The 13,120-nt window shown below is 42.0% G+C and overlaps 1 protein-coding gene across 9 annotated transcripts in view; it reads left to right on the forward strand.

The window, feature by feature from the left end:
• The window catches only part of ANKS1B (ankyrin repeat and sterile alpha motif domain containing 1B), a 441,694-nt gene that overhangs the window by 388,265 nt on the left and 40,309 nt on the right, over positions 1-13,120 (forward strand). For all 9 annotated transcript variants that reach the window (XM_037390597.1, XM_037390600.1, XM_037390599.1 and 6 more), the window contains 2 exons: positions 284-391; positions 5,727-5,906. In XM_037390597.1, coding sequence (XP_037246494.1) covers positions 284-391; positions 5,727-5,906 — 288 coding nt within the window. The remainder of the gene's footprint in view (positions 1-283; positions 392-5,726; positions 5,907-13,120) is intronic.

The following is a 13,120-nucleotide window of genomic DNA, read 5'->3' on the forward strand; positions in this document are numbered from 1 at the left end:
TTTCATTTTCCTTTTCTCCTTACTCATTTATAAGCCTTTTTTTCCCCCTCACATGTATACCTGCTTCAGTTTCTTCCTTCATTTTACAGGGGTTTTCCTGTTTGATCCCACCTCTCATTTTCTCTGCTGATTGTTTGCCTCGCACTGTTCTCTACCTGCTTAACGCACCTAGTGGACTAACTTGTTAAAACGTTTAAAGAGAAAATGGCTTCGCTCTGAATGGGTTTTCATTTAATGATTGCAATGTGTTCTTTTCAGTTAGGCATTTTTGTTATTATTTCAGGTCTTAAAAATCAGCTTGATTGGCCACCGGAAGCGCGTTCTGGCCTCTTTGGGAGACAGGCTTCACGAAGATCCTCCTCAGAAACCACCTCGGTCAATAACCCTCAGGGTGAGTCCCCATGAAAATTTGTTTGTGTTTCTCAGAAAGGCAGCAAGTGTTTTATAACATCCACATGAAAACAACAGCCGTTTCAAGTGGGGTTCAACTTACCTCACTTCAGAAGTTTACAGTGTGGATGCCCTAGGCTGACCTGCTCAGTCACACCTCCCCGTATAGTCAGCGGAGATAAATGGACATTTTTACAGGATGATTCATCTGACCTGTTTCAGATGTCTACCTTAGGATGAGATAAGTAATATCTTAGAAGTACCAGCTTATCTTCTTTGCTCAAGAAACTAGCTCAGGACCAGGTGTGTACAAACTGCACGTCTACCATTTGCCCCCAGGAGTCCCAGCCCAGCTGATCAGTATTGCGGAAGGAGAGTTACCATTTTCCTTTCATGTTTTCAAATGCTTGCACTTACTTTTCAGACATATGCTTTATGCTTTCTTCAAGGAAAGCCTCTTGAAATTGCGAGATATAAATGCCATTAAGATGTTTCTGTCTCAAAAACTTCTGTCCTGTTTATAATTTTCATTGTATTCCCTCTTTCACAAACCTTGTTGCAATGTCCCTGGGGTTTTTGTGCACTTGGCCAGATTTAATCTCCTCTCATTTCAGCACCTTCACTTGGTTTCCCCGATCCAATGCCTTTGCTCCCTTGCACTCTGTTACCCTTATCAAGTTGTGGTCTGATGACCCGTTCCTGCTGTGTTCTCTCCAAGGGAGTTCATATCAAGACTTTTGATATTTTAGGTCACACCTTTTGCATTTGATTGGATCTGGTTATTTTCATGGGACTGCATTTCTGACTGGAGTATCATTTGGGACTAAATTTTCAAATGTCAGAGAGTGTCTGTGCATCCAAGTTAGATTTCCTTGTGTAAAAAGAAATAGAGAAAGACAGAATGAGGGCTTATTTTTGCATACACCTAAAATTTCTGTGACCAGCCTGTTTTCACCCTGCTTATTCTCAGATACCACGTATAGACATTTTAGTTCCCCTCCTCCAATTCAACCTATTCCTAATGACATGTTGAAAAAGGTCTCACAAGTCTCTAACATCCTGCTCTAAGGCACATTGTGCAAATGTGGGGATATTTTTCTTGTATTTTATTTTTTATGTATTATGTGAATGATTCCTGATACATGGCAGGTGTTAAAACACTCCCAGGAAAGAGGAATCATTTGAAAGTCACACATTTTTTTCTCAATACTTTCAGTGAGTTGAACTGGGGAATTAGTTCCTCTTCAGAGGGTGGAAAATTTGCCTTAGCCCATGGTGTTGGTTAGGACTGCATATTCTCAGTTAATACTGTAAAGAAAGCTGGATGTCCTCCATCTGTAGTCAAAATGATAAAAAGTAGTCTGCTGCTCCACAGCTAGGTCTACGGATGTGGGCAAGTGCTAAGTGTCATTCATCACCTCATGGTATTGGAGTCTTCACAGAGAATCCCGTAGAGGAGGACATGAGTTTGGATTAAGGTTTTCCTTCTCATCAACTGCTACTATGCCATTTCATATGAAATGAAGACATAGTATTTAGTCTGTAGTTTGCAATAATTTTTAGCTTGAAAATTGATTTAAATAAATCGCTGCTACTGGAAGATCAATTTAAATAGAATCATGGAATGGTTCGAGTTGGAAGGGACCTTAAAGATCATCTAGTTCCAACCCACCTGCCATGGGCAAGGATGGCTTCCACTAGACCAGGTTGCTCTGGATCAGTAGAAAAGATAGCTTGTTGTTTAAAGAGTCTACTTTTAAGGTCCCAAGGTCAACCTAAGCATGGTTAGCACTTCATCTTTTTCAACTCTTTTTGTATTAGCCTTTAACCATTTTTTCCCTCTGAAATATTTTAAATATTGAAGGGGAAAAAAAGCAACAAACATTAAAAATATCCACAAAATATGTTACTGCCGTAGTAACTGTGTACTAAGGAAAAGTTATTTTGATTTCAAAGTCAAAAAACTTCAAAGTTAGAAAATGCTTGATCTCAGGTTACTGCTGTAATCTTGCTTTCCTTCCTTGACTGCATTACAATCTTTAATTAGGGGACCAGTTTCCATGTTAGTCATGGAACCCCCATCCTGACCTGGTCAGCATGGGAGGCTGGAATTTAAACTGAAGGAACAACTTTAGGCTGAAAATTTGGAGAAGCAGTGCTACAATAGCAATGACAGTTTAACACGAGAATTAAATCACTGGAGAGAATTCCTCGTTTTAGGAACTGGTTAGACAAACATCTGTGGGACATGAGACGTACCTAGGCAGCCCGGGGAAGGATCTCTTAAGCTCCCTTCCAGCACTGACCTGCATGTGGTTCCGGCTTTATGCGACCGGCAGGACTGAGAGGTAGGGATGAAGCAAATTTCAATAGTGAAATATGTGATCAGATGTCCCTGCAGGGCATGTATCCATGGATCCATAACAGGGTGGGAACATGATACGAATGCCTTGTGACTAACAGTAGCACGGTACTGAGGCCATGGTAGCACCTGCACAAGCATCCGTGGCTGGTCTGCAGATTTATTAGGGAGATCAGAAAGTAGGTATGGAGTTAGGAAGAGGAAGGAAGGAAGAATGGGAGAAAGATTCATGATTAAGGGAATAGCTGTAGCTATGAAAATACAGATTTATACCTGCTTTTGCCACAAAGCCCTTGGATAACACTTGGTAAGTTATTTAGGCAATTGCCTCATAAACAGTCACTAATTGTACGTTACCGACATTCTGCGTATTTGACTGGAGTCTGGAGTCTGATTTATCCATGGGCTGAGCACACGCTGCTGCAAATTAGATCAATAGATGTGGAGTTTTGAATATAAGCACTTACAAAATCGGTAATAGAAATCGTAATTGGACGGCCAAAGTGACTGATATTTTTTAACCTTTGTCTGTTTGCCTCAGGTCCCCCACACTAAAGTAGCGATTACAAAATGCCAGAAGTCACAGGGTGTGGTGAAAATGAATTGATTGACATTTGTAAAGCACATGAGTGTCATGAAAATGACGATATTAGTCATCCTATCTTCAGAGCAGGATTTGAATAGAGTTTAGGGAAGGGGCTTGGGGCCACAAAACAAGGTGAGAATAAAATACTGACTACACAATAACTGGTGATAACACAGTGCTGAGTATATGACAACATGCTGCACAGTTGAAGATCCATCTGTGCTGTGAAGAACAACTTTGAGAAAACAGTGTAGAATCATGCAATTACATACTATTCCATAATGCAGAGGCACCATATTTCTTTTATTTCTTGACTTTGTAATGCTTGTCTTTATTGCCTTGCCAGCAGTCTTCCAGTTTAGATCTCTGAGTGAACTTCTGCTTTATATGCAGTTTGATAAAACGTGAAAAGCTTCATGAGAGCTGGAATCTGTGTGTCCGTTGCACGGTCATCTGTCACTTTGGCGTGCTGATGGCCCTGTCAGTCTGCTAACAGTGGGTGAACAGCGATTCAGAGCAGAGGTTGCTACCTGGCTGAAGCAGCAGGTAGCAGTCAGTAGACAGGATCTTGTTTGGTGCCCCTGTACTCGGGTTATTTTCAGGGCAGAGGTGTGTGCACATCTAGGCAGAGTTGGGCCCATGGAGGGTGGGTTTTAGAGATTATGCCTCACCAAACCTTCTGAGCATGGGCAGACGACAGCTTTTCAGAAGCTTTTAACTGGGCCAAATGTAGGTGGATTTTGTGAAGGAGGGAAAAAACCTATTCCTAAGAGGAAAACACGCTTTTTTTTTTTTGCCCTGGGAAACATCAAGTGCTTGTCTCAAATCATAGGAAAGCTAAAGAATTAAAAACCAAAAATAATCCCAGTTAATTAAATGTTGCTAAACAACTATATATCCCTGACTCACTGACTTTAGTCAGCCAACATAAAAAATACTAATCTGTTACCGTGATTGCAAGGAATAATGTCACATAGACTGCTACGCTTCAGCTGTTAACATCGGATGTTACTATTACTTGACCACATACAGAGAATTGCAACTTTCCTTTCCATTTGGAATAGATTACAGCTCTCTGATTTCTTACACCAGGTCTTGTTTCTGAACAGCAATGGAGTAAAGTACCTTGATGCTTTTCAGAATTAGGTTTGCTTCAATGTAGTCATGCATGAAATGCCCACTTTGCTTGTCTAAATAAAAAGGCAGGTGTTTTTACCATCCAGGCACACTGAAGCAGGTCTTTGCTTCCTCTGATATCTTCAGGTCCCTTCTTGTTGTGCAGTATTACAGTAATAGGTAATTTAAACAAGGTCTGCACTGTGCAAACACATTCCTGGGTATTTTCCCTCCAAAGAACTTATTATCAGAGAAATCTCTAGTGTCAGATAAATTGAGCCCAGTAACCTAAATCACGAGAGAGGAACATGTTTCCCTATCCAGTTGCTATGACAGTGTTTTACAGTCCACACTGGGGTGCTGTGTGTGCAGGCTGGCTGGCCAGTACACTGTAGCACTGCCTCTGCTGGTTGCAGGCTCCAAGGCAGGGCTGAACGGTGTGGCTGGGCACCAGTGTTTGTAATTGGTGTTTGAACAAGTGATGTGATGTGCATGAGAATAGGTGTGCCCAGACATACATATAGTGGCTGTCTGCGAGCAGTGTGATGGCAGATGCTGGTAAAATGTATGATTGAGAGGACACATGTTGCCATTTATTAGATGGAGTTCACGTATCAGTTCGCTGTAGTATTTGCACACTGACTGATAAAGGTCACAGTTCAGCACAGATTACAAGCCTGGTAAAGTATTTGTATTCTGATGCTTTCATGCATTCTAGGAATTATTATTTAGCTTGTGTCTGATATCCAGTACTTCAGGTTAAACGGATGTTTGGCAAGACCTATAAAAATTGCAAAAGAAGTGTCTATATTTTGTAAATGTTCATGCATTTCTTTTTTCCAGCAAGAGATGTTGCTAGAGTTCAAATCACTTTCAAATCATTTTCACTGCTCAAGAGTGGCTGCTCAGAAGTGGTGAGAATGTATTTCATCTTACAAATAGCTAGTCCTAAATCATGGGCTTTATTTGGGCCTTGACAAGAAGTAACTTACTGTTTTATCTCTCCAGCAGTCCTAAAAGAGAGTATGTATTACACAAGGAGGTTTTGGAGAGGGAATTTGCCACTAGTTCATGTAAATAATGAAATTATTTTTCCTTCCATATAGGCTCTCCACCTTAGCAAATCTCAAAAGTTTGTCCACAGTAACCTCTACTTCAGGAATTGTTCCTTAATTTTTTTAGTATGAATAATTAACACGGACTTTTAAATGGGTGGTTTGGAGTCAGCAATATGCTGTTCTTCTTACACTGCATTTTTTCCTCTCTGTCCAGGAACCCAGTGGTAACCACACTCCTCCTCAGTTGTCTCCATCACTTAGCCAAAGCACTTTCACTACTGGTGGCTCCCTGGACGTTCCCCACATTATCATGCAGGGCGATGCAAGGAGAAGAAGAAATGAAAACTATTTTGATGATATTCCCCGGTCAAAGCTGGAGAGGCAGATGGCACAGGTAGGGTTAAAATTATGCCGTTAAAAGGCTGCGCCTTGCTGCAGTTGGCTACAGAACTAATCCTAACCATAGCTGTGGGTCATATATGAAGGCTGAAATGTAAACTGCAAAGACTGACAATTTTTCCAAGTTGTCTGTTCCAGTTCTGTATATTTCAAATAGTGTAAGTTGGTGTGCAGTTTCTCCCCTCTGAGGTAGAGTTTTGGGGGTGTTCAGGTGCCTGGAGGCCGAGCTGAAGGTGCCTCCTCCACACCAGAGCATGCAGACTTCCACTGGCACTGACTCTGCCTCTTGCTTCTGTAGGAAGGTGCGGGTTCCTCAGTTTCTGAGCAACCTAGATAGAAATAAGCTGACGTCAGTTCACTGCCAGAAACTCGGAGGACTTGGGGGATGGTGATTGCTGCATTTATTAATGGAGAGGGTCAGCATTCTGCTAAACTCAGTGATCTGGGGATATATCTTGAGTGTTTAAAAAAAGATTTAACTGTGCAACAACTCATTTGATTATCACAACAGAACTAGACTCAACTGGATGTTAAATCAAACTGTTCATGAAAGAAAGCCTAAAGTAGTCTCCATCTCTAAATTTTTTCAGCCAGGCACAATAAGAACCGCAGTAAGAGTACTGATAATTTTAAGTCAAGCAAATGTTGACTGGAGTGATGTCTTGTACCATTCTAAAGGGCGGTAAAGTTAAGCTTGGACAGCTTGTTGGCAAAAATGCTTTAGGATTAATTCGACTGTTTTTTGATGGTACATCTGATGGAAGACAGACAGGTCTGAAGCCATGTGGTGCTTTGCGGCATGTGTTGGAAACAGGGCTTTGACTTACCGTCAGAAGCAGATGGGCAGCCAGGGCAGTTCCTGGAGCGACTCACTCCACAAAGGAGCAGGTCGCTGCGTGCTGCCCTGTGTGAGGCTGCCCAGCAGTTCTCTGCCTGCCACAGCCCAAAACAGAGCCGCTATCCAAAACTCAGACTCAAAATGGCAACAGCTATGCAAATAACTGTGTTACAGTTAACATAATGAACAAAAGGCTGCAGTCTGTCAGCTAATTGCATGAACAAGAAGTAATTAGATAAACAAGCAAACCAAGGTGCTGTTGTTACCTGGGAACACAGAAACAAATTGGATTCCATTTGTTCAGAGGACGTTTCTCGGGAAGTGAAATTGCATTTGGTTGGGTGGGTCTGTTTCCTTGCCTTTTTTTAATCTCCTAATTTTCTACTATATAATCTTATTGTACAGAATAAAGGGGAAAGTTGCCTAGTGAATGAGCTTGTTTTCAAACCAAAGTCTGCAGGGTTTGTTGTGTTTTTTTGCAAGAACAAGGTTGAGTTGAAATCCAGCAAGGAAAAGCCCAGTTCTTAACATGGAAATATTTCTTTGAAGGTCATGAAATTTGGTGGTAGAGCGTGAAATGCACACTTGCTCATGGCTGAGTAGACTGGTTCATCTACTTAGTTGATTTTATCACTTGGTTCACAAATCCCTGTTCTCACTTCCTTTTTTAGTCACCAGCATTGGGGGAAAAAAACTCAACAAAACAACCCCAGAAAAACATACTAGCAATTCTTCCTGTCTCCTTTTGACTCTTTTCTTTTCCTGCTTGAAGTCCTGATTTTTCTAAGAGGTATGATACGCTGTCATATATGGCACCTGGAGATTTTCTTTGTGCTGTTAAAAATAGCTTTTGCAGGGCTGTGATATGTTGCATATCCAAAGGGAAAACTGAGCAGTTAGCACTCACACCACTCCAAACTGCTTTAAAACCAATTAAGTGCTGAGATTTTTTTTTTTTTTTTTTTTTGAGTATGTACTCACTGAGTGACTTCAGTGCCTTCTCTCTAACTTTCACTGTGGAATATAGCAGTCATCCTTTGGGACTCCAAAGAGGAAAATGAAGTCAGATGAAATCCATAAAACAGCATTTTGTGTTAGTCCCTGAACTCCAATCTGTTTGGAGTCTTTCTCAGCTGTGCCCCGAAATTCTGCGCGCCTGATGTATGTAAAGTTCCCTTTGACTTTAATGGGAAAGTCAATGACTCCCTCTGGTGATCATTCTCACTAAATTGGACTCACCCCATTAAGAGGCTAATCAGGGATTTCTTGAACCATTCTAGCCTCTAGATTTTTAAATTTATTTTTTGCAATATGTGCTTTGCTAAAAGGAATTCTATTTCCTTCAGTCTTTTTCCCCCAAACCCTTTTGACATTAAAGGTAAAATATTTTTTTCTGGAAAATAAAGGAGATTCAACTGATTCTTAACATGAGCTCCATGGTTGTTTTTTTTATCTAGCAACTTCCTCCTTGCAGTTTGCAGGTTCCTTTGCTTATGTCAGCTCACCAGCAACTTCTGAGATACTAGTCCAGCTTTCCAGCTAGAATACTTCTCAAAACAGAATGATGTAGAGGAACTGTTGGAATTGCTTTGAGGATATTCTTTGTCTTAACCCTTTCTTTGCTAGGCTGTTTGCATGCTGCTGTATGTATCTGCATGTTTATTGGATGCTATAGTAGACAGATGTGCATAAAGACATCTTTGATGGCTGTGATATTTTTTTAAGGGTTTTAGGTGTGTGTTCATCATGATGAGATTAATGGGTATTTTTATGGCCTTGAAGAGAGGTGCCAACATGGTATTGAGAGCTTATTCATGGCATTGCTTTCATGAACTTAATTTTATTTCAGAAATGTTAGGATGAGGCCGGTTTTAGCCTCAATTTAAAATCTAAGAGAAAATGGTGAGATCTGATGTTTCCATCTTCACTATGGCCTGTGTTTTCACTAAACTTTACATGGGAGTCGTTAAGCATGTTGATCTTTGCATCAGGTATCAACCAGTGTTTGTTAAAACAATGTGCACATCAGTTTAAATCTGTTTTCCTTTGATCTGCTAAATAAGCTTAAACAATTCTCTAAACCATAATCAAATCTGCTTGTAAGCAATACAACACTGTTTCCTGGAGGAAGCACTGATTTAAATTTACTTAATGTGGGTGGTTTTGTCTCAAGGCCAGCATGTACCTTCATTCACAGTTCCCTAGCAGACTGTTCGTGACCTAAGAGGGGAAAATCCTAATATAAACAATGAGTCTACCCAATTTAGATTCCCCACTGCAATGGGTTTGGTCATCCAGCTCTGCAGTTGGTCATCCCACTTGGAAAGTCTTTGACGTCTGTTTGGATAAAACACAACTGCCGAAAAGGTAATACAGAAGGTTGTGAGATGGTTTGTTTCCCCCCCCAAAAAATGGGGGGGCAGGGAAATCCGGAAAAGGTTGAGTAGTCTGAGTCATCTTTGACTGTGGATGTTGAATTCTGAGCCTGCAAACTGTAGATTGGTACGATCAAATTAACGTAGCTTAAAATAGCTGAGGTTGTTCCTAAGATTGCCTGTACCTTTAAAATAGAACTGAAATCATGCAGGCAAAGCCTAAGGACTTTGGAACCAGAACCAATAGGAGAAGTCCTGTTGAGGGGACTGGGCTCTTCATTCACCCCTGAAATCACGGAGAGGAAGAAACAGATATTTGCGGGGAAAAGCTGTGGAGGTTAAAAGGAAGCATAGCTAAGTTCATTAAAATACACCAATTAAAATGTCAGGTCTTTGGGATCTGTAATTCTCCAGGCAGCGCAGAAGCTTTAGGTACTAGCTGCAAGCATATCCCAGACTGCTAGCCCTGAGGCTATTGCTATTTATTGCCTCAGCCGGTGACATACGGTGCTTTTTGCCACAGTGGTCCATAAGGCCTCTTGTGGTGGTGCCCAGAGCGCTGCAGCCTGGGGCGAGGGCAGAGGGCATCCTCCCCACAGCGGGTGGGCAGGGAGGTGTGGGGAGCACCTCTGCCCACGCTGCTTCTTGCAGAAGCAGAGCTGGGTGAGGCATCACCCCAATGCTGATGCACGCTCTCCCCAGAGGACTGAACCCGCAGTGCACCCCGAGATGAGGGAGATCTGTCATTTCAGGAGGCGGTGGGTGGGTGCCTCGTTAGGGCTCAGGGGAAGGCTCCGGGCTGTGTCTGCCTCTGGGAGGAAAAACCAGTAATGAGTCAGAGTAAGCTTCCTGGTAGGATAAACCTGGTTGCGGCCCATATGGGGGGGCACCCTAGTGGGCTGTGGTGGAAGGAAGAGAATCCTTTAAGATCTCAGGGAGATGCAAAAGTTACTCACAAAGGCTGGCGGGAGAAGTTCGTTCCCAGAGATGCTGAAGCCAGACTTAATTTTGAAACCTTTCTGGATTCTTCAGTCCCATGGACTGAGGGCTCTTGCTGTGTTTTTTTTTCCCCTAAAACACAATTACTGAAATGTGTTTTGTCATTGTAATGACTGGGTAGTAAGTTTGAAGTAAAACTACCCCAATTATTGGGATTCTGCCTTGTAGCATTATTTTGTGAGATACAATAATTCATTGCGGGATTAGGACTGGTAAGCAGGAGACAGTCATTCAAACAGAGATCGTACCAGAGATCCTTTCTCTACAATAGAGAAAAAGTGTAATAAACACAAGAGATAGAATTAGCGGAGGCAGATTTATATGAAATAATTCTGCTGCTTTGTGAAATAATACCTTCAACGTAATAATATCTTCAAAATACTTCACAAATACTAATGCATTTATATTTCCAGTCCACTGTGGGTCTATAAGGTTTAAAATTATGTCTTTCATTGTACAGCCAAGAAAAATGAGGCGCAGGGATGTTTCAGGTTGGCTAAGATGACACAGGAAGTTTGAAGGAGCCAAAAATAAAATTCTTGTCTTGTAAGACCCACCCTTTGGGTTTCTAACTTTCGATCACAGTATGACGTTTTTTTATTTACTTGTTTGCTATTTTCCTGTCTCCTTCTCTGCTTCAGAAGGATTGAAAGGTTACAATGAATGAAGGAAAATAAGGGTGCTTAAAATGAGATTATCTAAGAAGCAATGAAGAATGGGTTTTATCAGTGGTTGAAATTACTGGTGAAATAACAGAATTCTTTACTAGTAGATTTAAGAAGCAATAAATACAAAAACATGCTTGCCTAGATTATTTCATTCTGTTACTTCTAAGTTTTCTTACTTCTGTTTTTTATAAGCATGAGATAGCATATGAACAGCCAGCCATTTTAAAGACAAGTATGTAAAATCCAAACAAATTGCTCTAAGGTTCATATTTTTAGGTGCATTTTATTTTTAATACAGAAGGATGACTGAACTGTGAAGACCTTGAATTTAACATCAAAAGGAAAATGCTTAACTGAATCTATTTTTATTGAGTGGTATAGATGTTACTGACAGTTGTCTTTTTAATTCATATAGATATTAATGCCATAGACGGCTGTTATCTTGGAACTGTAAATTTCAGTGAACTTTCATTTGTGAATCCCTTGAGTATTGTGTATTTAATGGACAAGTAAACTGATAAAGACATTATGGAAAATCTAAGTAATTTCTGCCTGAATAGAAAGATACAGTTTTTTCAAGAATGTTACAGAAGCTAAGATTTTAGAAATAAAGTCATGGGATGTGGATCATACCTACATGCTGCTTCAGCATATGAAATTAAGGAAGCTGCTTCTATATTTGGTATTAATGATCCCAACTAAAGCCATAAATGCTACACCAGGAAGGGGACAAATATTCTTTCAAGATGAGGACAGATGCTGTATATTAATTTACTGGTTTTCACACCCAGTCTTGTGAGCTGGAAGCTCTACATTGGAAAGATTGTATGAAAGCTGAACTTGGATATCTAACATTTACATTTTTGAGCTGCTAGAAAAAGCTTGAACCTAGAATTTGGGGTGCTCATCTGAAAGATCCAAGTCTGTTGTTGTTGGGGTTTTTTTGCTAAAATGTAGATACCTCTACCTAATGTTGAGGGACCAAAGTCTCATGATTTTTATCGGTGGTATTCGTCCAGAAGTTTGTATCCTCTATGCAGGGCTAAAAGGCTGGGGTGCACTTGCAGCTGGCAGCGCTAGCAGAAGGGATGTTGTCACTCAGAAGAGGCTCGGCTGCTCGGCAGTGGTCACAGGGCCAGAGCTGCGGCTGGAAAGCTTCACCTCCAGGTGCTGTGCAGGGCAGCCGCAGCCCTGGCAAAACCCCTGGGGAGACCCTCCATCGGGCCTCCCCAGCAGGAGCCCAGCTCCTGGGTTGCTGGATTGAAATAAAATGAAAACTGTGTATCAGAGGAGATCACCGTCACATGAAGGAGGGTGTCGGCTGGCTAGGGAGAAGCGCAGCTGTGTTGTTGGTCTTCTGTCACCAGAGAAACATGTGTGACGTATGGCCCTGCATGTGGCGGGAGGTGGAGGTGCGTGGCACCTGGAGCACCGACCCTGGTGTGGGAGGAGGCTCCTCTCCCCCTGCTGCGGGCTGGAGGGGACAGTCCTCGCAGGCTCCCTGTGGTCCTGGGCTGGTTGTCTCCCTGCCTGGGGTGTGCTGGCCATGGCGCACACCTTCTTCCGAGACCTGGCTGGGTGCACTGACCTGGAGCGTGCTCACACCGGTCACCCGCCGCCTGCCTCCAGGAAAATCGTTCCAAGATGGCTGGTGATTTTCTGGAAATCTTCATATGAAGCATTTTTCAGGAGAAGCAAAAGAAATAGACCAATGCAAAGCATATGTACTTAATCTAGTAAGAAGTGTTATTTCTAGTTTCTGCTTCTCTGAAAGTACTAATTTCAAATTTCACTCTCTGTTTCTGAAGATCTTGTTTTCCAAGGAGGATCTGTGGTTATTCTTGCTGTTAAGACAGGCTCTCCCCAGAGCTTTGGGAACCCTGAGGGAAGCAGCATCTATTGAGATGGCACAACTGCTCTCCCACGGTTCTGAAACATTTGGAGTGATGATTAAAAAAGGGGCCAGGCAGCCCCCTTCATCCAATTTTCATTTGTTTCTTTCAGCTGTTGCACCTTTAAAGGTTGCTCACCATGCCAAGAGTGATTTTTCTGGGATTTGATCCAAAATTCTCCTTGTTTCTGGAGCAAGACAGAATTATAGTTAGCAAGTTAAATAATGTGCATCAGAGGGCGTGGGGCTTGCTGCTGTTTCTCTCTTTCCCTTCTGCACCTTGCTGGAGCTGCAGCACCAGGAGATGGGAGTGATTTCCCGAGGCACAGCCCTGCAGTGAGACACAGAGGATGAGGCAGTGGGGGAATAAGCCAGGAGGTGATGATTGGCACCTCCCCTTCTCCACATGAGCCGCCTCTGTGACATAGAAGTGCAAGA

This window comes from Falco rusticolus, chromosome 5 (assembly GCF_015220075.1).
Source record: "Falco rusticolus isolate bFalRus1 chromosome 5, bFalRus1.pri, whole genome shotgun sequence".
Taxonomy (NCBI): Eukaryota; Metazoa; Chordata; class Aves; order Falconiformes; family Falconidae; genus Falco; species Falco rusticolus.